This window comes from Phymastichus coffea, unplaced genomic scaffold (genome assembly GCF_024137745.1).
Source record: "Phymastichus coffea isolate CEN01 unplaced genomic scaffold, Cenicafe_Pcof_1.1 PCOF00108, whole genome shotgun sequence".
In the NCBI taxonomy this organism is placed as follows: Eukaryota; Metazoa; Arthropoda; class Insecta; order Hymenoptera; family Eulophidae; genus Phymastichus; species Phymastichus coffea.
In genome coordinates, this window is record NW_026706919.1 from 430,896 (window position 1) to 456,241 (window position 25,346).

The 25,346-nt window shown below is 47.2% G+C and overlaps 1 protein-coding gene across 2 annotated transcripts in view; it reads left to right on the top strand.

The window, feature by feature from the left end:
- The window catches only part of LOC131670310 (neuroligin-4, X-linked), a 102,033-nt gene that overhangs the window by 55,859 nt on the left and 20,828 nt on the right, over window positions 1–25,346 (top strand). For both annotated transcript variants that reach the window (XM_058945810.1, XM_058945812.1), the window contains exons 5-8: window positions 16,836–17,189; window positions 17,504–17,813; window positions 18,465–18,672; window positions 19,963–20,214. In XM_058945810.1, the coding sequence (XP_058801793.1) occupies window positions 16,836–17,189; window positions 17,504–17,813; window positions 18,465–18,672; window positions 19,963–20,214 (1,124 nt within the window). The remainder of the gene's footprint in view (window positions 1–16,835; window positions 17,190–17,503; window positions 17,814–18,464; window positions 18,673–19,962; window positions 20,215–25,346) is intronic.

The window sequence follows — 25,346 nt, forward strand, 5'->3', positions numbered from 1 at the left end:
TAGTAAACTCAAGGAATTATAATAGTTAACGGGCAGTTACTCACTTGATGAAATTGTAACTTAAAGTTTCGCCGTACGAAATGTAGATTAAGTCGGTCGTTTAGTCTAATTTGCAGAGTGTACTACTTTGCTCTTGCAGTTTGCATTCAGCGAAGTTCATAAAAGCGTTGAAAAAGTCCAGAACACCTGGCACCTGAATCACTGTAAAGAGAAATCGTAAGGAGTCTTGAAAAACATTCGTCTGAAGGAGAGAAAAGGACTCGTCGTAATCATCATTCCCCAGGCAATAAATTCCACGATAACGCACACCTTCGATACACATTCAAGCAATTTATCTCAACATATAATAATGCAGCTCTCTCGCCTTTTCTACCTCTTCTCTCACGCGCCCTTCTTATCTTATCAGAGATTTTTGTTGGCCCGCGAGCGACACTCTATCAATGCATAATGCGAGAATTTACGAGGGAAGAGACACTAACTGCGTTTATGTATGGATTTACTTGGGTAAAGTTGGGATAACCGCCGAGGAACGGTGTCCCATCGCACGATCACGGAAATTTTGAAATTAATCAAAGTTGTTGTTCGCACTTCCTCGCGGTTATGTCGCCGCGGCATTCTCTGACGACGACAAGCTTATTCGAATTTCCTTTTTCTCTCTTTATGACTGGGTGAATTTACTGATTGATGACCAAACTTCACTTGCCTATTAACTTGAATAACTTGTTCAGTTGATTTTTCTATGCTTATGAGCGCACAGTATAAATGATAAAGAGTATTGTAGATTTAAGTATACAAACAGTATGTTTTAAAGTTATACTAGCTTTCACTTAAAAGCGCCCATCTGCCTCGAATATTTCAAAGCAAGCGGTCAAGCGCTTGATGCCTGGGGTTAGAGCTTGCATTTTTAAATATATTATTCTAGTCCACTTCACTCGGCACCGCTTTCGTGGGCGCTTATAGTTTTGCGGCGAGGCAAGTTGCGCGGCCTAGCTATTTAGACTGCGAACCCCGTGGCAAGCTGCGCGCGAGCAACCAACTTTTCGCTGCTCGCACATAAAATATAATCATCAGAATAATTTAACTGCTAATTTTGCATGAATGTCATTTAATTGGTAATTATACAAATAATTTACAATTATTTCAAAGCGTAACTTGATAGATTAAACCGAGCTTGCTATATTCGAATCGGACTATGTATACAAAGTCGAACAAGGCTACTGCATAGCTACATAATTATATTTTCATAAACAATGCAATTATTTTAGCAAACATCGTATTTGATTAACGTAACATTATTTGAATTTTGATTTGCATGACATCCATGAATTAGCGTATAAGCGAGAGTAAATGGACCGTTTTGGATTATTCGTCAGTCAGCTTCAAAAGATCAAGACGCATGGACTTGAAGCATATATGCATGCATAATTCTGTTGACTATTAGTCTAATTTACAGGGAACTAACGGCCGCGTGGCATCTAGGTGCTGATAGCATTGGCCAATCGATTTATCTTTGAAGACACCCTGCTATTCCGTTTGTCCGCCTGAATATGTGCCATGACATTCACGAGAACGCAGCATATTGCAGATCACTACTACGAATGTTCGCGCAGTACTTTATGAGATTACTGCTTTTGTTGACATGTACTTTAGGGAATCCTTTGAAAGGCAGTGTGTATACATAAATTTATATAAGTATTTGCTGCGAGAAGCTTTTCTCGAGATGAAAATTCTCGAAAAGAACGAATGAAGCTTTTTGAAAAATCTGTTTCAAGTTGCACACAAGCCAGCTAAATCTTCAAGTTTGTCTGCGAGCTTAATAGCAGAGCTTCAGCCAGCAACTTGTCATGCGTCCTAATTATCATCCATTCTGGGGATACTCGACCGTGGTGCGAGTGCCAACGACGCGAGAGCTACAATTTATCTATAGCGATTGCTGCTGCTGCGTCGATAACACCACTTTTTCGTTTAAATTGCTCTGTGTGTATATGTATCACAGCGGTGGAAGTACCCAGACTGAACTTGATTGGCCAGGAACATTAATCAACACGCTCCAAGTTAGGGCAACACAAATATCAAGCGACCGCCCTCGCTCGCCGCGAGTTTGCCATAATCAGGAACTCTTGTTGCGTCGCGTGTTAGCGCGTGTCTGCGGCTCCCTGTACACTAGTTACTCAACTTCTCTCTTTATGATCGACGTTCCCTCGCTTTCAAGCTTTGTGTTTCTTCGATTGTTTGGTTTTTTGACAATTCATCCTTCCCCTCTCCGACAAACACCGATGCACTTCCTAAGTCTGTTTGCCACTGCCGAGTTTCAATCGTCGGAAAATACTTGATCGATGCGGGCTCTTATTCTAGTGTCTACTTTTAGTCGAGTTGTTTTCTAAGACGCCAGCTAATGAAAACAACTTGACTTTATCCGTGCGTAGCAACCTAAGCAATTTGCAAAAAGACGTCTCGAAAAAAATTGAAATTTATAAAGGAATATATCAAACAAGTCCAAGAGATAATACTCGATAGCGAGCCGTGGGAAAAGAAAGTTAACGAGAAAAGAATTTGGACGAAAAAAAAAAGTAGAAACGGCCGAGTGAAAGAACTGGAAAATCCATTCAAAGCAAACAGAATAATTCGGACAAAGGGCAGTAGGACCGCGGTCGACAAAAGGATCATCCCTCTACGCGGCACCGACCTCGAATTCAAAACTTCTTCGCGGAAGAGGTTCGCTCCGCGCTAACGACTTTTTCGCGAGCGAGCGCGCCGCTTTTATTCGGCTCGGTTACCGATCTTTGTTTAACTTCCATTAGTTTTGCCGCGGCTTATTTCCTTGCGCGCGGCACGGAAACTCTCGTTAATCTTGGCCGCCGCGCCAGCTGATAGCACCCTCCGGCGCCGGCTTGCGCGATACTTAATGCGCGAAATTCCTGATGACGCTAGACCGCGGGGAAATGGAGGAAACAACCCTGTTACCCAGCTCGTTTCCGCCTTATTATTTTGTATCCGCATAGGAAGCTTTATCCGTGTCTCGCCGCTTCATTCACCATCAGGAAGCTACGTGGGTTCTTAAAAGCTCTTAAATAGCCGACTCGCGCAACTTTTGCTCTGCCAGCAGATTAGGAATGTTACTCTCGCGTGACTTGAGCATCGACTCAACGTCGACGATGTCCATCGGTGTTTACGGAATGATTCATCATTATTCGCGTCGCTCCCTCTCTCTCTCTCTCTCTCGCTTCCGTTCGCTTGCGCGAAAGCTCATCCAGCCAAGGAATAGTTTTTCGGATTATGCTCAACTAAAAAATTCGCAAGCTGCAGGCCGTAATAAAAATGCAAATGGCGAGAAAGTGTATGACGAGAGGAGCTGGAACATCAAAAATGCACGCTGACAAATCGTGAAATTCCAAAATCTGCAAGCTAAAAGCCACTCGTACTCGGCGCAAAGCAGAAGTAAATTTCACGAGAGTACATGAATATTTAGCGCGGCGAGGACGACCGAGCGCGCAGGAGGTAAAAACAGGAGGAGAGATAAAAAGAAAAGGCGGTGCGGGCCTCGGATCCCAAGGGAGAGTCGGAATGATTCCTTATCTCGCGACAGTGGTGCGGCGAGATAAAGCGAGAAAGCCATCGGGAAATACGATTTTCTAATCGCTCTCCCAACGAGAAGAATGCGCCCATAGGCAAGCCATTTCTCTTGGCGTCTCTCCCACGCGGCTTTTTCTTCGAGAAGTCGCTCGCTCCCGCGCGCATTTATCCTTCTCCCCCGGATGCCTGACGTGTCTTTCTTGCCGTTCTCGCCAGATAAGAGTCGCTCTCGCTTTGTCAGTTTTATTCGAGAACTCGCGATCCTCGAGCTTCACGGCGACGCTCTGACGCAGTTTTCAATTACGTGAAATCGATAGACAAACAAAGCGTAAACATTCGATTGCTTGGCGGCAAACAGCGATAAGATCTCTCGAGCGAGAGGGAATCGGTCGAGAGTCCAAGGCCGGGCTTTGTCTTTATCAGGCGGCACCGATCTTTATTTCCTATCGAGGCAACGGCTGCGCCACCGTAACCAAGAAGGCCGCTGAGCAGCACAGCAAAAAATTCAGAGCACGCTTAATTGAGCCGCTGAACGCCTAATTAATTCAATTGCACCGCTCGCCGCCCCCCCCCCCCTCCTCCCAACTCTTCCTTTCTCTATCTCTTCCTCGATTCGAAGTCGACTATGACGCCGTCGTAATTAAATGTCAACTGTGCAATTAAACTTTAATCTAGCTTTTTGCGATTTGTTTGCCATCGCACTGCGTTTTATTTGTGAGCACCACTCCAATTCCCCGTCCACTGCGCTGCACCGGTTCCCGCTGTCAGGTCGCGCCTCAACGCTCGAGCGCGCGGATTAAGTGGAACAAGTCAAGCTGCGGCGAGACCTAACCACATGAATATACATAATTTGCCAGACACTTGACCAACTTCTGCGAGGTTCTTTTTCGGCTTCACGCCCGAATTAGGGAAGGAATATTCTTTCTACTTTTTGCGAAATGCATTTATTCGACGATTTATATCGTATTAGTGAAATACTGATACAGATAATTCCTACGATGCATTTTCACTTTAACGCCGGCATTCCGTAAAATATTGAACTCGTTACTGGGAAACCTCGTGAACTCGGATCTCTCGTAATCGGAAAAGTCTTGCTCCGTGTAAAATCCTCTTTAACTCGAAAATACAACTTCTAGACCCTCTGTAACTCCAAATAGTTTAGCCGTCACGAAAATCTCTTTTTCTACTGTATTTATTCGAATAATCGGTATAACTCGAACCAATGAGCATACAAGCCTTTGTAGCTCGAAAAAGTAACACTAAAAGCCAATATAATTATGTATAAAAATAATTGAATAAGAGTTGTCGTTGGTATTTCTATCTTGACCGTTGATTAAAGGTTCCCTACGAAAGTTGAAGCATCTGTGTATTCTCGAATGTTTACTCGAAGCGTAATATTTTATTTTGTTGATTTTGCACGGTGCACTATGTACCCGAATTACAAAAATCTTTAACGGAATAAATATAAAGTAAACGTTACTGCGATATAAATAGTAGGTTCGTCTGTTGATATTCGAATTTTTATTTCACTACTTCGTGAAAAAATGTATGCAGATTTTTCTATTTTGTCCTTATTAAAACGAGTTTGCAGTACGAAAGTATGTAGAAGCTATTTTCACGTACTTTTCTTTACGGAAAGCGAATATTAATTTAACTCTTGTTGACTTTTTTCCGAAACGAAACTGCAATAATTTATTTTAATGAACAAGCGTGGTGCAATATGTGGCCACGATGCATTGCTCGAGCAAGATTGGCAAGCAGTGTGTGCACAGTCGCCGGTTCTTAAACAGTGTAACGACGCTTGGTGTCGCTCGTAACGCGGGCTGGCACCGATCAAGTATCTTCCTGCGAATTAATCTCGCAGAGAGAGAGAGAGAGAGAGAGAGAGAGAGAGAGATAATATCCTTTTCCTCCTAGCGGCGAATGCGAATATAGGTAGCCGAGTCGTAATGGCCAGAGATATATTAGGCGCTTAACTACGGGAGCGAGGCAGCGTGCGCACGCTCGTGAATGATCGAGAGCTATATAGCGCCGCTGCTAGCAGTGTAACCCCGAAAGGGCTGCTGGCTTATTAAGCCGGCACAGCCCGCGCGCGCGAGCGACTGAACGCAACGATACGAGCTTATGCTGGTCGGCCGTTTATGCTTGTACCTCGTTTACGAGCAAGCCGTCATCCACCAAACCGTCTAAGTATCTAAATCTAATATTGTACTTAGATTGGGTTTCCGCGCCGAGTGCGGACTTTCAGTGGAAAACACGACAACGGGGACCGCGACTATTTTTAGGATACCTGCTCTAAAGTGTTCAATGAACTACCATAAAGTGACTTTTTAATTCAGTACGCGCGCACATCAGCACACAAAATCTGCTGAAAAATTCATTTGATTAATGCGATTCAAGGGAGTAGCTGGGAATTATTTGACTTTCATGTAATCTCCGCGCTCTCATCGCAAATTCTATTTAATGGGATTCCAGCGTAGGGCAGCAGTCAAAACAGTACGAATAATTAAAATAATTGTACAATTAAACGCAAATATTTCGAAAACACATCTGTGGCTAATTACAATTCAAAGCCCGAAAAACAAACAGCCAGATTAAACAGCGAACGAGGTACCAAATAAAGATTCGAGACCGCGTCTGAATTAAAAGTTCCGTGTGGAGTTAAGAATAATTGAGTGGATTATACCAACCGAGCTGATTATACTTTTTAATGGCGCGTGTGGATGCGCGCGGCAGGAAGAAGCAAGAGAACCGAGCGGCAGACGTGAGCTCTCATCGAACGCAAGTCGACTGCCAAAAAAGAAATGCGCGAGCTCGCATCGTTTCATCGTCGGAGGTGAGGGGGAGGGAATGGGATACGCAAGTGAAACGGAACAATTTCGAGGAATAAGCCGTAAAAGAAGAAATACAGCTGAGTGCGCGAGCGCTGGCCTGCTTCGAGGTTCATCATATCCTCGACAAAGTTCTTTGCTTTTATTATTTCCGCGGCGCGGCGCGACGGCCACGCGCTGTTTTTACTATTCTTTGGGTGAGGGCGAGGAGGGCGGTGGCGATAAAAGGGCTCTGTCCGACCGTTTTACACGTCTTAAAGTTTACGCGGCCGTATTCCCGTGCTTCAACGTCAAGCGTGAGGGTCCGCGCGCCCAAGCCGATTTATCGATAGTGCGCGGCACGCATTAGCCGCAAATTGCTTTTTACGATAATCTTGCCGGGAGGGAAGGAAAAAGGCCAGGCGGCACACAACTTTTCTCGAATACGCGGCCACAAAGAAGTCTAGGCGCTGAGCGGCCTCGTAAAGCCCAAGAGATAGGCAAACGAGTCACTCCGCGTACATATACGCGCGCGTCTGCTCTGTTCTTTACGCTGATACACGCCGCTCCGATCGGCCCTACGCCAGCTCGCGCGCGACGAAACTGCCGTCTTATTTTTCGCGAGTTTGGCCCTTATTGTTTCGCCTTTTACAGCAGACGCGCCACCTGCACATCCTCCGATCGGCTTTTAGCTCGTACTGTCCCATCGGTTATTAGGTTTGGAAAGCCGTGCTCGAATAAAAGAGTGAACTCGAGAGTCGTGCTTTTTTCCTCTCGCTCTCTCTTTTTCTCTCTCTCTCTCTCTCTCTCTCTCTCTCTCTCTCTCTCTCTCTCTCTCTCTCTCTCTCTCTCTCTCACTCACTCTTTTCTTCCACGTGCGCCTGCTGCTTCTTATATGAACTGCCGCGATTTTCGCCGAACACCCGACAGCGGAATTGCTTCGGCCCCGGCGCTATTGGCAAAATTGATAATAAATTTCATTTACGTACTTTGCTCTGCTCGGGCCGTGCAAACATCCTCCCGGATTATATCCTCGGATGCTTTTGTGAAGTGCAATCTGGAAAGCAGAGGGGAGAGAATGGAAAATTTGAAAGAGTAGCTGGCGCGATGAAAGAAAATTTTTAGCTGAAAAGATGCGCCCGTCGCGGGGCCCTTTGATTTCTAAGCTTTCAGCTTGATGCGGCTTATTTATGCATCGAATGATTTCCATCTGATTAAATGCGAAACGCCGAGAATTATTCGGGAGTAGCGCATCGGGCGCAGCTCGCAATTCTCGTGACCCAAATACCCATTGTCTCGTCGAGGGACGCCGGAGAAAAAGATAGAGAGTAATTCCCGCGAGAGACGCCAGCTGCTGCTGCTGCTACTGCCGTTGCTGCGAGACGTGTGTTTGCGAAAGAGCAAATATTTCGCGAGAGAGACTCCGAAGCTAAAAATTCACGGGGCTGAGAGAAGAATGAGATTCGCTGTCGTTGACTGCGCCTCTGAGGCAGCCGCCTCGTCGTAAGACCCACAGAGACGACGCACCCCTTTATTTCCCGCGGCTATATTACATTTTTCTACGTTAGGGTTATGCAGGCGTCGTCGAGCGACATGCTAATCTCATTGAAAATTAAGCGCGAAGCAGCCCGACCGAGCGGTTCGCCCGTAACACGGCGCAGTCGCAATGGCGCACGTGCAGCCGGAGTGCGCGAGGCGTAGCGAGCAGTGAATAATTTGACAAACGTGATTGCACGGCGGCTGACAATCAAGAGATATGCCAAACAATATTCGCGCGTCGGCTGCGGCGAGCCTTAGATTCCACGGCGCTCTCTCTCTCTCTCTCTCTCTCTCTCTCTCTCTCTCTCTCTCTCTCTCTCGCGCGCGCGCGCGCGCTATCGATCTCGGCCCCGCCGGCAGCACCACCACCATCAGTCGACGCCAGCGCCCCGCGAGAGGCTGCGCTAGACTTTCGTCGTAGCCTATACCCGCCGTCGATTAATTGCTGTTCTCTCTCTCTCCTCCGCCCCCCCCCCTCCCCGCCCTCTCTACGTCGTTGTCCGTTTCTACCTCGGCGTTTGTGCACGTGTCCGCCATGCTGTACGTGTCAGCCGATAATATCGATTCGCCGTTTTTGCAGCAGCTAACGGTGATCGAGTGTCTCATAGTGCCCGGCGAATGTTTAGATGAAAAAGTGAGACGAGAGCGCGCCGGACCCGCGCCTATTATTCCATCGCGATGACCTCGCGCTCTCCTCGCTTTTTATTCCGTTTCGAGCTGAATTATTACAGTCGCAATGCTTCCGTTAGTCTTCGTTGAACCGGTTCGTTTGCTTTCTTTGCTCTTTAATTTTATCGGAAACGTGTACACAAAAAATGCTTCGATAGAACTACGGCTGGCGGTATGTTAAATGAACTTTCCGTGCCGCCTGATTTCACTTATATTGGAAATTCCGAAATTCCAGGAATTTATGCGGAATTTTTGAAATTCGCAAAGCTCCGTAAAGAATAGCGGATAAATGATTTCCAAGAGATTTCATTGAAAATCAATAAAGGCGATATAACAATCAGTTGTGAAAAAGGTTTTTAATAACGACATGAACTGTTCCGGCGCACGATATCGTGAAAAAAGTAGGAATTTCGGGATTTTAAACTCTCGAAACTTTGAGCGTTGGAGCATTGCGATTGCATCGAAATTTGGAAATTCGTCTGACGGACGCCCCGCGACTACAGATCAATCGGCTTGTAAAATCTTCAGTATCCGGCTCAGTGAACGTGTCGATGCAGTAAATATCATTTGTTCGCGCGCACGCGTTTTCAAAATGTCGAGTGCGCGAGACTGCGTGCAATCAACAAATGTCGACGTATAATCAGTACACTTTCAAAATATTAGATAATTCAGTTGTCGGCGTACATTATTTCCTTTGCATTTGACCTGAATACTCGAGAGATTTGAAATTTTCAGGAATAATAAACGAATTGATTATAGCCGATACTTTCAACTTCAGGCTTCGCAAATTAATTAATCGAACCGAATGCAGAGCGCAATTAATTATTGCTGCGTAGTCGAATTACCCGGATACCTAATAAACCACTCTCATCGTGTTTACCCATCCTAGAGAACTACCCTTCTGCAGCTCTTAATTAACACTAATTTTCGCTTTTGTATACGCACCACCGGTCCTCTTTTGCTCACTTCCGTGCTACGCAATAGAGCTTTTTGCCTAAATAGTTTGAGTTTGATTTCGCTTCTAACTACGAAACCGATGTCGAATTGCATTTGCATCGATTTTTATTTTGGTCGACGCTTTCTAATGATACGCTATCGAAATCACCTAACTACAACCCGAACTTTCCTATTTGGAAACATTTATCTAACGAAGTTGATATCAAGCACGAAAGCCTGACACCATTCTGGATCCGAAAGCGAAATAAAACTTTAGTGCGCATAACTTTTATTTTCCAGCTAGTGGTAAAATTTTGTTAGTATCCACGTGGAAATGTTTTATAAACTTTTATACAAATGTTTTTATAGAGTTTGTTTGAATAAAGGATTCTGTGAAATTGGTATGAAGCATGCATTATGGGAGTACCTAGCAGTGGAATTTAAAAATGCATATACTCATCTGACGCGAACTCTCGTGTGTCCATCCAATAGTGAATTTGATTGGCTAGCATTATTAGTTTCTGCGAACAACCGGTGAGGACCGCCACTGTAAATTTTTACGGTCTGATTGTGCGAAAGCAACTATCGATTGTTTATTCACGTGTAGCGAAGTCGGCAAGCAAGCTATTGAAGCTGTCTTAAACATGTTATTAAACGAACAACGATCAAATGTATATAGAGAGCAAGTTCCGCTATCAGAGCGGGATATCGCAATATGTACATTGACCGAAGCATACCAGAGGTACTTTCATCTAAGACTTCATCCCCGGAATACACATTGATAAATCAATCGTCTTTGGTTCTTCTCGAGCTCGGATTTCGGATTCTCCTCCGGTTTTTCCCAACTCTTCCCCAACGCGAGCCAGACTTATTCTTTTGTGCAGTCGACGAGTCCTTAACGGAGCTACAAGGAGAGCACAAGTAAATTATGCACGAGTGCAAAGAAAGTTATTCAAGGCAAGATTGTGCATGAATATCCCGAGAGACGAAACTGGACAATAAAGCACAACTTGAACATTTTGCCGTTGCCCGCTTGAAAAACTTACGCGCCGCCGCATAGTAAAAATATTGATATTGGAATTCACGGCCGATGAACGTCATTAACCGTTCTGTAAAACTTATTCGCCATTAAATTTCTTTTTCCTCCTGCGCAAAATAAAAATATATATCCTTGGTTTTTTTTTGTGCTCGCTTGCTGGTCGAACGATAAAGGCGCGTAAAACTTTTACGTCGAGACATTAATAAAAGAACAACGAGCGTTTTGCCCCTCGGCAGATGCGTAAATACTCTTGTTTCTCCGTTGAGCGAAGACAAAAAAATCTCGCTTTCTTTCTGTCTCGCAACAAAGCTATTCTCCGCCAATTAACAATCCGCAAAAGTTAGCCAAGCCGTGTTCCTTTGTCGAGCGGTCTCGCGGAAGAACGAAATCCTCGAGATAGCCGGTGTTTCAAGTATGAACGGCGGCCAAACGGGTGGCGGAGAAAAAGTCGCTATCGCGTGTATTAGAGGCCCGCGCGCGCGTACGCGAGCTAGATCTATTTAAAAGAGGTAATACGCGCGAGCGCCGGCAGCTTTTACGTTGGCAGGGCCGCCTTTGTAACATTTATGAGAGAGCCCCACTCTAGTGGAAATCGTATTAAGCATTTATACGAAAAGGCGAGTTGCAGCCTGCGCGCTTTTCTCTCTCTCTCTCTCTCTCTCTCTCTCTCTCTCTCTCTCTCTCTATCTCGTTTTACTGATTTTCGCGCTGCTGCACTTTTTTGTTGAAAATTTGCATGCTCAAGAAGCCTACGCGTGCCCACGCATGTATGAATGCAGCATCCGCGCGGAAAGGAGAATAAAATAAAAAAAGAATCCGAAACCTTACGCACGTGCTGCGCGTGCGGCTTCGTCGCGAACGCTAATCGTGGGCATCAATATGAAAAACGAAGGAGGGAGGAAACATGAGACCTACTTGACGAGTGCTTCAGCTTGACGCTCATCGAGAGCAGCAATCTTTTTGAAACTCATACGTACCTGAATGCCCGAACGTGCCAGAGTACCTTTAGACGATACGGAGTCTGCTAAATATATGAAACCCGTTGGCAGCTTCTACAACGAATTATCTCTTCTTTGAAAAAAAATTTTTATAGAACAATGCCTATCTTGCATTTTCTTCTGTTAATTACATTTTGGCACTCTTCCACTCTACTGCAAACTTGGAAATCCGGAAATCTGGAAAACTCATTTACTGAAAGAGAGCAAAATCTGGTGGAACTTCATGATAGAGTTGTGCAGAAGTTTGGGCAACATAATTCTAGTTTTGATTACTTTCTTTTACTCTTGTAATTGACAGAGTATAATTATTCGAATATTTTATTACGAAGATCGTGGTAATTTATTCATTTCGATTTTCAAAACTTTTCTCTTCTAATCCTTTAATATAATATAAGGTCGACATTATTCCGACAATTAAACTGTTACGTTATACCATCAATGTATACATTTCTGAGCAATTCATTAACAATACTCCAAAGCTTGCCTAATACAAATGACACGAACAATCATTGAGCTATCGGGCATATCGAATGGAGAAGCTAGGCCAGATTATACATCAAGTGCAGGTAATCACGAAAGTGAAATGTCAGGACAGCACATTTCATTGCATCGCGAATAACGATGATTAACAGTTAATATCGTAAACGATTTCGAATACCCGAACTATCGGCTTCCGCTTGATACGAGTATACACATACGCGCGCGCGCGCACGCATAGTTTCTCTGTTGCTTCCCTCCGCGTGGCTAAGCAGCAATCGATAAACGAACGGTGATGAAGAGCCGAGGGCAACAGCTTGCCGTGCGTGGGCTTATCTGCCCACTTGTGATTTCCCGGCTGCACAACTTTACAAGTGAACTCGTAGGAAAATTCCGGCGTCACGCCTCGCAATCGAGCGAAAGTGAAAAAAAGAACAGAGAGCCCGCCCGGACAAATGCGCCCCCACGCAAACTTTCAGGGAGATTACGTGGCGAGCGCGCACTCGTGCGAAGATCTATGAAGTACGATTAAACAAACTTATCGAGAGCAAACGAGAAAATATCGAGTTGCCCTGTGGAAGTCTCAGGGAAAAAACGAGCTCGGTCCCCCACACGGCGCCCCAGCTACTGTCGACCTCTGACCGACGCCCTTTTCGCCGCTATTTTTTTTTCTTTCCGCGCGACCTATTCGGAACAATTTTATTGTCGAGCGAAGCGCTCGCTGTGTTGCACTTTTTTTTTCTTTTTACAAATAACAGAGAGGCCAGGTTGCGCTCGAGCCGAACAACGAGATCAAAATCATGCGTGCTGGATTGAGCGGCCAGCTTTAAAAGGAATCAATATAGCCGAATACGTTTTATGTTTTTGCAGGAGAGTGAAAAGGTGGCTGGTAGACGAAAAATAGCGTCGTCGGTACTCGATTGCTCTGAATATTCATGATTACATAAAGCTCATCGCCGCTCAAATAAAAGCGGTGGTTATTAATTCGCCAATGAAAGCTTTTCCGCGTACAAGATTAACGGCTAAAATAAAGTGAAGCTGGCGCCCCGGACTTAATTAATCTGCGCAAGAGGGAGTCAGAGAAGCGAAAGGATGTGGATAAGACGGAGGGGCGGGCGAAGAATTCCGAGTTGCTCGCAATTACTGGTACGCAGTTATACTGTTTACTGCTGTATACCAGCGCATTAACTATCAGCGAAGGTATGCGGACTTTATATAATCTCGGGAGCCGAAGTTGCAGCTCGAAACCGATATACGCTTCCTAGACTGCCGGCCCTCCTTTCGTCCCTCTCAGTTTGACTTGACGTCGCTTGCTGCTGTTACAGCCTGCCTGCCTGTTTCCTCGACGGAGGGCTTAAGGCGGATCGCGGCGAGATTGAGTTTGCTCCCTTGCGTTATTGTGTCTTACAAAATGCAAATTCCATTCTTATTTCGCGAGATTAACTTACAATTGGCGGCGATCGATATACTTGACCGCGATAGTTCCGAGGTTTCGTTCATCTGCCGAGCCTTGACAAAGCGATCGATGACGGCTCGATATTCATTCTGATCAATGCTACAAGTTGGATTTGAAATTCAAATGCGGCGGCTGGAGGCGAAAGTCAAACGCAAAGGAAGTCAGTTTTATAAGCTCTGATCGAGGGCGAATATGAAACCATCGCGAGGAGCTTTCGCGCGCGCGTGCCGGAAGAGGAGGAGGAAGGTGGGAATAAATTGAATTGCCGATGGGAAGCTCTCGCGGCAGAGCTAGTCGAGGGCAGCGATTCGCGTTTACGAGGGACGTAAGCGTGGCCGGATACAGAATATACATTTCCCGGATGATAAAAAGATTTACTCTGCTAGTTTCACGCCATCGCCTTGGGGAGCAGGCCAATCGTCGCGAGAGTCGCGTTCGACTGCGAAACTCATCGGCTACGCTCGGCTTCTGCGCGTTTTGAATAGTCCAAGTATGAAACATCCGCTGAAAACAAAAGACAAAGCTCGTTGTTTCTTATCGAAGCGCTGGGCAAAGAGTGACTTTCAGTCGCGCTCGTCGTTCCTTTACCAGTGGTGTGCACCACGGTGAATAAAGGACCGCTCGATTTGCTCGCGCGAGTCACCACGGTTAACCTGAAAATTGTCGACACTCCCTAGGTTATGCCCGTCAATGGAAAGTTTAAAGTAATATTTGCCCTGCCCTTCAACTTCGCGGTATGTCCCGTTACTCGTCGAAATTCTCCACCAAGGCAAAGATCTGTTTCACGCTCAAAATGTTAGCCGGGAGGTCTTCATTACACACTGAATTACCCTTGGTCGCTATAATTGCTGATATCCAGACTCGCGTGTCCGTGTTTGCCTTTCTTCGATCGAGTCCCGCCGCAATTAATTAGCGGGCGCGCGCTACGCAAAATTCCCCGTGCCAAGATTGGACTGGCTTGATGTATCTCTTGCGTGCCCCGGACGAGCAGAGGCAAGAGGAAAAAACGAACTGTCGCGCCGTTATTGCACTTTCGCAAAGCAGCTCGCTTGCGTCGAGTGGCGCCTGCTGCTGCTGCTGCTGCTGCTGCTGCTGCGACACACATCCACGCCGGAATATCCAACGAGCCGATGGTCGGCTTAGGCGCTCGGAGTGCGCGGCTAAACGCTCATCGTGTAGTGCAAATCTGCGATTACCCCCTTTGCCAACTTGCGCGCGCGCAAGAGTGACTACATACACGCACCCCGTCAAATATGCAGGATTACTTAAGTGCCGTTGAATTTTGCCCTCGCTACCTCGCTCACGCTGTACTATATAACCGCTAGGTGTTCAGGTGCACCTCTATCTGCAAATGCACTCGCGTCAGCCGATTTACTCGAGTGAGATTCAGAGATATGTGCACGACGAGTCATCGATCTACTTGAGATCGGAAATGCTGAATTTGTCGCCCATGACGAATTCAAGAGCGTAATTAATTACGTTGTACGAAATGTACGGTTAGCCCAAGGAGTCAGCCGCAGTGAAACAGCGATCGCTTATTGCACTTGAGTTTATCTCTGTCACAGCCAGTCCCTACATTGCTTCTACGGGGCTACCGCTCTCGAATCTCCGATTGAACTGGCATCGAACTGACTATTCGCTGTCCTCGACGACGGCCGAGCTCACTTGCCATTCCGTTTGCCTTACGGCAAATAATTATTGAGCGCCCGTGGGATGAATCAAGACGACCCAAATTAATGACCTTCTGCGTTATTCAACGACAATGGGTACGCACCAAGAAACAGCTGTCTTCCCTTCCCGCGATCTGCGCTGCGCAGGACGATTGCTCCCTCGTTGCGCAAGGACTCCGGTCGATACGTCGAGGCATCTCATTGACGAGGCAGAATTCTGTACACCTGCGCGTGGGCGCCGCGCGAAGCGAACAGGTACGCGTGCAACAGAGCTGCGGCGCTCCGATTTTCTGCTTAATCAAATCGAGCTTCTACGTCGCTGGCAAAGTTTCGAGGTGCTCGCGCCTGCTCAGCAGCTCTACCCTGACGCCCCCCTCCCTCCCCTCCTCTCGCGCTTCGTCTCCTCGCGGGGAAAAGAAGCCGCGCCGTTGAGAATTTCGCATTTTCGACTCGAACTATCTTTACGTGCACGAACTTTGAGACACTTCCTCGAAAATGTCAGACTCGTAAAATTTCTCTGCCGTGATCTCGCCAACTTTTTCTCCTTACTGAGAACATAATTATATTAGGATTTAGCGCAGCAGCAAGCGAGGTACGAGCCACTCGTGTAAGTGCTACCAGTAATTGCATTTTTGGCTCGTTTCGATACTGGATAACCTTGATCAAGAATACTTGTCGCATTCTGACCAATCTGTTATCATATTGTCTTATTTGCTCGTCGTCCAGTCAAGATTCCAGCTTAACTTGAAACTTTAATTGAAATCGCTTGATGTAGGTGTTCCCTTTCTATTCGTATGCGCGGATATTATCCACCAGGACAACTCGACGAAGCTTTTGAGCTCTCCTGGAAGCCGGATTTCCGAGAAACGAGCGTTGAAGCCGCGGCAGCGAAAAGCACGGGATACGTCCCTAAAATGTACCTCGATAAACTCCACTCGAGCTCTTAATCAAATAAGGGACATGTTCGGAAACTCGATTTTCAAGAAAAGTATACCTGGTGGGATAACTGCCGATAATGATCATAGGCCGGCAGCGGTATCCACTTGCGAGCTGTAATTTTAACGAACGCCACGTAGCGCGCAGCCGCGCCACGAAAAACCACAGGACCCGAGGCTCGATTTTCCGGTTACACCCGCCAAACTCTGACAATGTACTAACCCGATTAGTGTCTTTTTTATTCTGACTGAGAGTAAAATTTTTCATGTAAAACTATGAAGTAGGTCCAAAGATCTTCGCTCAAAGTGCCATTTGGAACAAATAAGACAAAGAAGAAAGATGAACAAAGAAAAATAAGGACTCCGAAAAGGGAGGAATAGAAAGGCTACAGCGAGACTGCTGACGGACAACGTATCGGTGTAGAGCGCAGTCCGTAGAGCTTTTGTAAAGCTAAATCCGGGCGGCTAGGCATAGGCGGGCTCGGCGGGACCTTATCATCTCTGTCGAGCGGCGAATATGAATATTCCGGTAATATGGAAACGAACGATGGGATTAGGTCGCGTCAGCGGAGCTGAGCTGACCGCTTAATTCGGTAAGCAGCCCTCGCGAGCGGACCGGGATACCCCAATACCGCTGTAATTGCAGCTTTAACGGTGGATCGATGCGGCGCGCCAGTCGATACGATCGGACGGCAGATGCTAATCAGCTCGCCGCCGTGGGCTTTTTGCGCAGGTATGGCCGAGGGCGGCAGGCGACATCCGGTCCTGGTGTTCGTTCACGGCGAGAGCTACGACTGGGGCAGCGGCAACACCTACGACGGCTCCATACTGGCCAGCTACGCCGAGCTGGTCGTCATCACGCTCAATTATCGTCTCGGCGTGCTCGGCTTCTTGAATGCCAATGTCTCGCCGCATACGAAAGCCCGGGTGGCCAATTACGGACTTATGGATCAAATTGCCGCGCTGCACTGGATACAGCAGAACATCGAGTACTTCGGCGGCGATCCCGGCAACGTGACGCTCATGGGCCAGGGCACCGGAGCCGCCTGCGTCAATTTTTTGGCCATCAGTCCAACGGTGATGCCTGGTAAGCCGACTCTTCTCCTTCTCCGCTCGTGTCCGATGCAGCTAGCCTTCGCCTTTCGCGCGCAGACAGGGCGAGCCCGAACTTTTGTTCGCGATGCCGACTCGCGAGAGCACTTTACTGGATTGCGCCCTAGAGTCAGGCTAAAATCCAATTGGTCTGCATCTAGACGGGCCCGATATTCTTGTTCTCACAGGCGTGCGTCGTACGGTAAACGATCTGCCGGCCGACGACAGATTATTTATGCCTTCGCTCCGAATCCAGCCAAGAGCAACGGGCACTGTATCGAGAACCGGGCGAACCGGGTTCGGTTGCAGGGCTGTTCAAGCGAGCAATCCTGCTGTCGGGGAGCGCGCTGTCGTCGTGGGCGACGGTCGAGGAGCCAGTCTCGTACGCGCTGAAGCTCGCCAAGGCGATGAACTGCTCGGTGCCGGAGGACTTGCTCAAGGACCACGAGTTACTGGTAGACTGCCTGCGCGAGAGCAGTCTCGAGGCCCTGCTCCGTTCCGACGTCAGGGCGCCCACCTTCCTCAGCGCCTTCGCCCCCAGCGTCGACGGGGTCGTCATCAAGCCCGACTTCCAGAAGGATCTGCTCTCCTACCTCGGCCCCGAATTCCAGGGCTTCGGGTGAGTTCAATATATTATTATCACGTTGGCCTCGCCTTCGTCCGCTCGCTCCTCCGTGCCTGACAAATGGCCAATTGGCGATTGTAATTTACAGCGCGCTATCTCGCTTTCGATTGTACGGCGTTTAATTTATGCGGCCGCGGCAGCGTTTCGGCCGCCAAATTTAGCCGGCGCTTTGACGCTTACGTTATACGAACGCTTTGAAATTTCAGCGCGCCTGGCGCAACGCCGAGAGCAGCCCGCAGCGGGATAAGGGCGCAGCCCGTTCGGCATTTCGCGTTCGCGCGTCGAAAGTTGAGTCCGCGAGAGTCGCTCGCGACGGGCGCTCGAGGGTGCCGCCGGTGACGTACGCAGGGCGCAGCGCGTAAACGAATTATTCGCAATTATTCGGAGGGTCGAGCGGGTCTCGGCGACGGCCGCCGGCACTCCTATCAGCCGCGACTCGCGCGGCGAGCTATCAGGGTAATCGTATAGTTTACGCCCCGGCAAGTTTCGCTCTCCGTAAAAGTCCGTCGGAATTCGGCCCCGGGGAATTCGCCGGCTGCCTCCGTGCCGCGGCGTAAATAACTCGACCGACGGCCATTCGTCACTAACTCGTCCCCCGAGGGGAGTCCCGGCTCCGCCTTACGTCCGCGCACTGCTCTCTTGCAGACTGATGCCCAAGAAGTCGGAACACGGCGAGGCCATTACCAGCAACAACAAGTACGATCTTCTGTTCGGCGTGACGACGAGCGAGGCCTTGTGGAGGTTCGCCGAGCGAGACCTGCAGAAAGGCTTCGAGGGCGAGCGCAGGGACAGGATCATCAGGACCTACGTGCGCAACGCCTACATGTACCACCTGACCGAGATATTTTACACGGTGAGTCGCAGATGGCAATCGTGAAAAGCGACGTTTCCCGGAGCGCTGCAGCCGAACGCTCGCATGCGGCAGCGAGCGCAGATTCACGGAAGCGCTGTCGCCTTCGTTAGCGAAGATTACGCGATGGGTCTCTCGCTAAATAAAAGACGGCGCGCCCGGCGCTAGCGCTCCTGGAAAATCAAATCTAATAGCCGGCGCCGCGGCAGTAAAGTCGGCCAGCCTTTGAGCGATAAATCCGTGCAAAAGCGCCGCCCGGGTAAACAATCGGGGACGGGGAAAAAGCTTGGCGTGCTCGCGTACCAAGCGCGTTAATTCAGATTAGCTTCGCGCTCGGCAGTGAGACAAAAAGGCGTACGTGCGCGCGCGCCACAGCGGCAAAGTTGTATTACTAATGGACGGGCCATCTCCTCGATTAAAATCGCTCGGAGCGCGCACCAGCTTCTCTGGAAATTAGCGCCGCTCAATGGTAAAGCGGTAATCGAGCCGTTTCGCAATTCGCCGTTTCGCCGCCGATTCTCGCCTTCGCCGTCCAGCCCAGCCCCGATCGGCATCCGTTATTTTACGAGGCGGATTGCCGCTCGCCGTTCTACGAAAATACGTTAATTAGATGCGCATCCAAGCGCCCATCGTCCGCGTACCCGCTCGACGCGCTCCGCAAATGTGCATTTGAATGGGTCTATATGCCGGCGGTATTGTTGATAAATATCGAATTAACCGAATGATATTTCGCCCCATTATACCAGGCTTCGATCAACCTATATTTCTATCTTGTTTGGCCAAAATCATGTTTACTGCAAGTTCGTATTGTCTAAACCCAATCGGTATCCGTTATTTTATGAGGCGGATTGCCGCTCACCGTTCCACGAAAGTACGTACATCGGATAAGCCTATGCGCCTGCCGTGTGGATACCTCCACAGCGTATACCGCGAATGTGCATTTGAATGGGGCAATACGCCGTCGATATCGTTGATAAATATCGAATGATCCGAATGATATTTCGTCCCATTTTACCAAGCTTCGATCAACCTTCTTTTATCTTATCCGACCGAAGTTGTATTCTGTTGGAAATTGCTATTTTTGGTCTACAATCAATTGATGAAAAATAATAGGACAAGTGAAACACGTTTTCGTCAATCAAATGACGCAACTACCAATCGCATTGTTAACATTCGATATGAAAGTCAAATCGCAAGAGGTCGAAAAGCTTTCGTTGACGTTAAGGAACTTCCGAGTTCTGGCAATTTTCAAGGAGCATTGATACGAGCGCTTGAATCTTGATGATTTGACAGATCGTGAACGAGTACACAGACTGGGAGCGAACGGTGCAGCATCCGATGAACACGCGGGACGCGTGTGTGCAGGCGCTAAGCGATGCACAATTCGTGGCGCCACTCGTGCAAACTGGCGACCTGTTTACCTTGAGGCACACCAAGAGGCCGCACGGCGCGCCGCTTCCCGTTCACGATGCCGACAAAGAGCCGCTGCCTAAAACTTACTTTTACGTATTCGACTACCAGATGAAAGACGGCGATTATCCTCAGGTAAGCTGTCCTGCATCGACTCGACTTGCAATGGTAATGTTACTTTTCGCGTGCGCGCAATTTTAATGCGGATATCACAGTCAAACAAGCAGAGACAACAAGTTTTAAGCTAACTGCAATTATCGCGTGAGAACACGTCCGAGAGGTAATCGTGCGAGGTACAATTACAAATGCTGAAATAAATGTTGACGATTACACAGTTGGGTTATATTTACTCGATGATTCAATTTTTGTTGGAACGATCTTGAAAGGCGCTTGAACATTTTCTTTAGGAAGCTCTTTTTGTATGAGTAAAATAATAAGGACGCATACATAATCTTTAGAAAATCGAAGAACAGAGTGTAGTTAAAAGCAATGACAAAAATATGAAGCCATATAAATAAAAAACAGCTCCCATTACAAACGCACTGTGTTTAGCGCGAAGAGTGAAAAAAAGTTTTATAAGATGCTCCAATTAACAAGGCGTGGAAAAAGACCGACTGAGCGCCAGCCGTTAAAGCTTTCCTAATTAAAAATGAAATGACAAAGATGAGCGTAAAAATTAATTATTCCTCGATTCTCCCGCAAGGGAAATAGAGAGAGAGAGAGAGGGAGAGAGAGAGAGAGAGAGATGGCATGAAGGAAAAAAAGGATTCGCGGTACGTTGCGACGGTGAAAGCACACGGGAGAGGATGGTGCAAAAACTAATGCAAAAATACTATTGACGATGAAAGGGAGACAAGGAGATAGCTGACAAATCTCCGAGCTTCATTTAAGCGTGCTCAGCCTAAGCGAGCCTCGACCGATGTGTAACAAAGGGGAAGAGGGGGATGGCGGAGGAGAGACAACGCCAGAAAAAAGTTTAACACGCCTCGACGAAGAAAAAGAAGGCGAAGGAAAAATTAAACGGACGCAGAAAGAAGCCGGGCAAACCGATCGTCCAGTAATATCTCATCGACGGCGTCTTTTCTGCGCCGATAATTACCAGCGACTCGACGAGGTCCACGTAATAGGAAGAATCAGGCCGGGCACCCGCGTTCGCTCCTGAAAAACTTTGCTACGTCCGGGCGCGCGAAGGACGCCCCACGCGCTTTCCGATAAAGCAGCCGACTAATATTTAATTAGAGTCGCGCGTCGGCCGCGCCGATCACTCTTGGCGCTCGCACGCCACGTAACTTTGCAACTTGAGCGTCTCTCCGTTGCCCCCAAGGCGGAAAAGGAAAATAAGGAGAGCACTTCGCGGTTACTAACCGAGAGTCAGGCGCCGCGAGAAAAGTTACGTATTGCGCGAACGGGAACTTTGTCCTCCCTCGAGCATAGATCTCGCGGCCGCAACGTCTCCATCCAGAGGCGCGCGCGAGCATAATTAGCTTTGCCGAGCGACAAGAATGCCGCGGTAGCGCGCAGCCGCCTTATCGGTGTGCGTTACTCACGGTGTCGGCTTCGCTCTCTCGCCCTAGCGCACGCCGCTCTCGAAACGGTGTGTAATTTCACTTGCGCGAATTGCGGCCCACTTCATGCCGCTGTTCCTTTTGTTCGACCACGAGTGCCGTGGTTTCGCGACTAATTAAATATCGCACTACCACTGCGACCCGCGGAGTCACATTTTTTAGATCGGACTTGCCGCTTAACTGCAAGAGCGAGATGCCTCGTCCTCGTAAATTTCGCATGAAGTTGCAAGAAAGGGAAGAACCGAGGTTGGCGGAAATTCAAAAAATAATTGCATTGCAACGTTTTCTCTTTGTTCATATTCATGTGCTGCGGAATTATTTTTAAGTAATCGGTTCCACGTGGAATGAAACTATTACGGAAACAAATTCAAATTGAATTATGTTAACAATTGTGCATTTTCACTGTATGCAAAATATGTCGAACGGAATATTATAAAATATAAATTTCAATTCCGAATTCAAACATGTATAAGAACCCGACTAATTGGCTGGCGAGATTGCGCGATTGTCATAAGCTCTGCGTTTAGCCGTGATCATCGAACAGATTTTGTTTACTTATTTCACAAATGTTTACCTAATATGCGTATTTAGTGAAAGAGTTAAGGAGTTTCGTTGGCGATTGATATGAAAACCCCTGATGTTTTCTATAAAAATTTTATCGGAAAAAAGTTGAAGTAATTTTGCCTCTAAGCCAAAAATTTGAAGCTTGTTTAATAAAATTCTGAAATAACAATTGGAAAAAGTAAAAATAAACTTGAAACGCACAACGTCGATGACTGGTATTTAAAAGCAACTTGCTTTTAAGAGGAAGATGTTCTTTTGGAGAAAATTAACCTCATTGAAATTCCCTCAAAATAAAGTTATACCTGAATATGAAGCGTAGAGCTGAACTTTGGAGATGTTTCATGTCTTTCCGAAAAATAAAATATTTTGCACTGGAGGCTCTGAGTGGAAAATACGTTAAACTACCAGTTCGCCAAGCTTGTCATTTTCAAGTAGCGTATTAATTGAAAGGCTATTATGATAATGGCAGCAGCGAGGTAAGATGGAAAAAATGTAAAACGAAAGCAACAATTGCCGTTGGAATAAGCGTTCAAAGGAATAACTCGGTAGCTACTTGAACAAATACTTTCACTCGTAAAAACTAAACTCGGCAAAAGTGCGCCTTTATCATGGAAATGCAAAGCTCGCGGGAATAAGAGTAAAATCCACTTAGGAAGCATTAAAGCAGGGCGCGTGGAAAAAGTAGCCGAGGCTCGTCCGCGCCCGGGCACCTTGAAAAATTAGATTATTATCGAAAGTTTTTGGAAAGCCGCGGAGGCTCTAAATCGTCCCCTCGTCCGCAGCGGCCCCACGCCAGACAGAACAAAATGACGAATAACGGTAACGAGGAAACTTGGCCGCGCGCGCCCTTCTTCTCCCCGCTACCTCCAACTAAGTTTCCCCACTAGAAGCGCATAACTCCCAGCGAGAAGCGGAGAAAAAGCCGAGAAAGTGGAGGCTGCCGAGCCGTCTCTTCTTTGCGCCTCGGGACTCGAAATAATAAGCATGCAACTTTTCGAATTTTCGTGCTGTGGTCGCAGGGGGAAAACTGGACCGCGCTGCCGAAGCGGCGGGTACGGCTCGACTCTCTTTTCCGGCCTGACAGAGTGAGATTGGAAACTCGAACGCTGTTAAGTCAGCCGCGAAACGCGATATGCGCGCGAAATCACGTCGGCCTTGCTCGCTGCCTCTATTTATTTTCCGCGCTTGCGATCCAACTCGTCCGGCAAATGGGCGACCGGCCGTCTCGATGTCGTTTGGCCCACTGTGTGAATTAAAAATGACACAAAGTAACTGCGAAATTTGAGCCGCTGCACCGCGCAATAAAGACAGGAGAGAGGCTGCGCGAGGTTGCGCGAGGTTGCGCAGTGGCAGGGAATGCGATCGTTTTGTTTATCTGTTTGTTCGCAGTGCGCCGTTTAGCTTCGGCAAAAAGTTAGTAAACGCGCGCGTTCTTAATGGTGCTCGTGGCCGTGTTAAATACAGTAGTTTTATCGCCGCGGCGTTCCCTCTGTCTTTACCGAGCTGTAATTCAAGTGCACAACTACTCCACGCGTTATTTCCCTGAAAATATGCTCTTTACGCTCCAGCTTACTTCAGGCAAACTTTACCTTTCATTAACACAGCTATTAGCTCACTACTCAACGCTTCTTGATCGTTTTCAAGCATTCCCTTAACCACTTTTTTTATAGTTCACTCTGACCAATTCGGATAGCGGCCTTTGCTTACCTGTAGATTCACCTAACAGTTTCATGTTTCCCACGGTGGCCAACAAGTCACAAAATATTCGGAATATTTCCAAAATACTGGAGTAAAATTGTCTTTACGGCGAGTGAAATTTAACGAGCAATTTTTTTAAATATCAATCTTCCGTAATTATCGTAAGTCTAATACAGTAAGAAGGGAGGATTTTCTTGAGAAGACAATTCTATAAACCTAAAAATCGTTTTATCTTTGTTGAGAAATTAAAAATAAGCGTTTAGTCAGCACTCGGCTGTTATCTCCGAATCTGAAATTTAATTGCACTTGTTTGTCCGGGGATCTGGAGTGTAAAGCGAAGGGAGCGCGAAAAGATGATGATGAAGGGGTCGAGCGTCGTCTGCAGGGAAGAGACGGCAGGAGGGGGGTTAAAAAATCGAAAGATAATGAGAGGTCGAGCTCTCGGCGACGCTTTGATAAGACGACGAAAACGAGTTCGTTCGTTAAACAATGATGCGACGCATGATTCATTCATCCAGCCAACCGGGAAAACTCGAGAGCGTCGGTAAACGTCGGGGGCTTTCATAACTTTTCGCTCGCTTGGCGATTCGATTCTGCATGTGAATTTTCTTGGGCTTAAAAAGAAGGAACTTTCTCTTTTCAGTGCGTTCAACATTTTGTATTCGGCTGTCAATCTCTTTCCATTTCCTTGATGCGTTTCAATATATCAGCACTGTCGTACCCGTAAAGGAATTTGTTTTCTGTAGTAAAAACCGACTCGTATCTGGATTATTTTAAAAAAATTTTTTATTTCATATAGATGACTGTTGGCAAACGAGTTTAAAAGCTACAAAAAGTTGCACAAGTCAAGCTGGAAATTTTGTCGAATCACGGCTATTGTGCGAGTCCTCATGAACGCTATTGAACGGTAATGCTACGAAGGCTTTTAAATATCAGAAAATGCAGCCACTCTTCCAAAATGCAAGAATTTTCCAATGAAAAATCACAACAATTTCAATAGTAGAAGTGGTTGCAGATGCACAGAAAGCGTTTCGAGAGGGCGGGGGTCGAAAATATATAGGGAGACGGATTCTCAAGCCCTTTGCGCGTGTGCTCTTTGCGTTTGTACAAGGCGCAATCGTCCGTCCGGTGTGCGCGTGCGTACCTTGCCTCTCCTGGGTGCAAGCTTTACTTACCAGCAACGTTTACGTGCCAGCAACCCTGTCAGCGGCTGCGCGACCGCGAGATTTACACGCTTTTCATCCCTCCCACTCTCGAGAGTTTCGCTTTCCCATTAGCTTTTGCTCTTATATTTCTGGAGTGTTGTTTCTCGCTTACTTTTCCTGCCACGCCTCTCTCCATCGCTGTTTTCCACGGCCCGAATATATTCTCTTTTTTCTTCTTTTTTCTTCTTTTTTCTTTCTTTCGTCAGTTCAGATCTCCTTTAATTGGCCACGTACT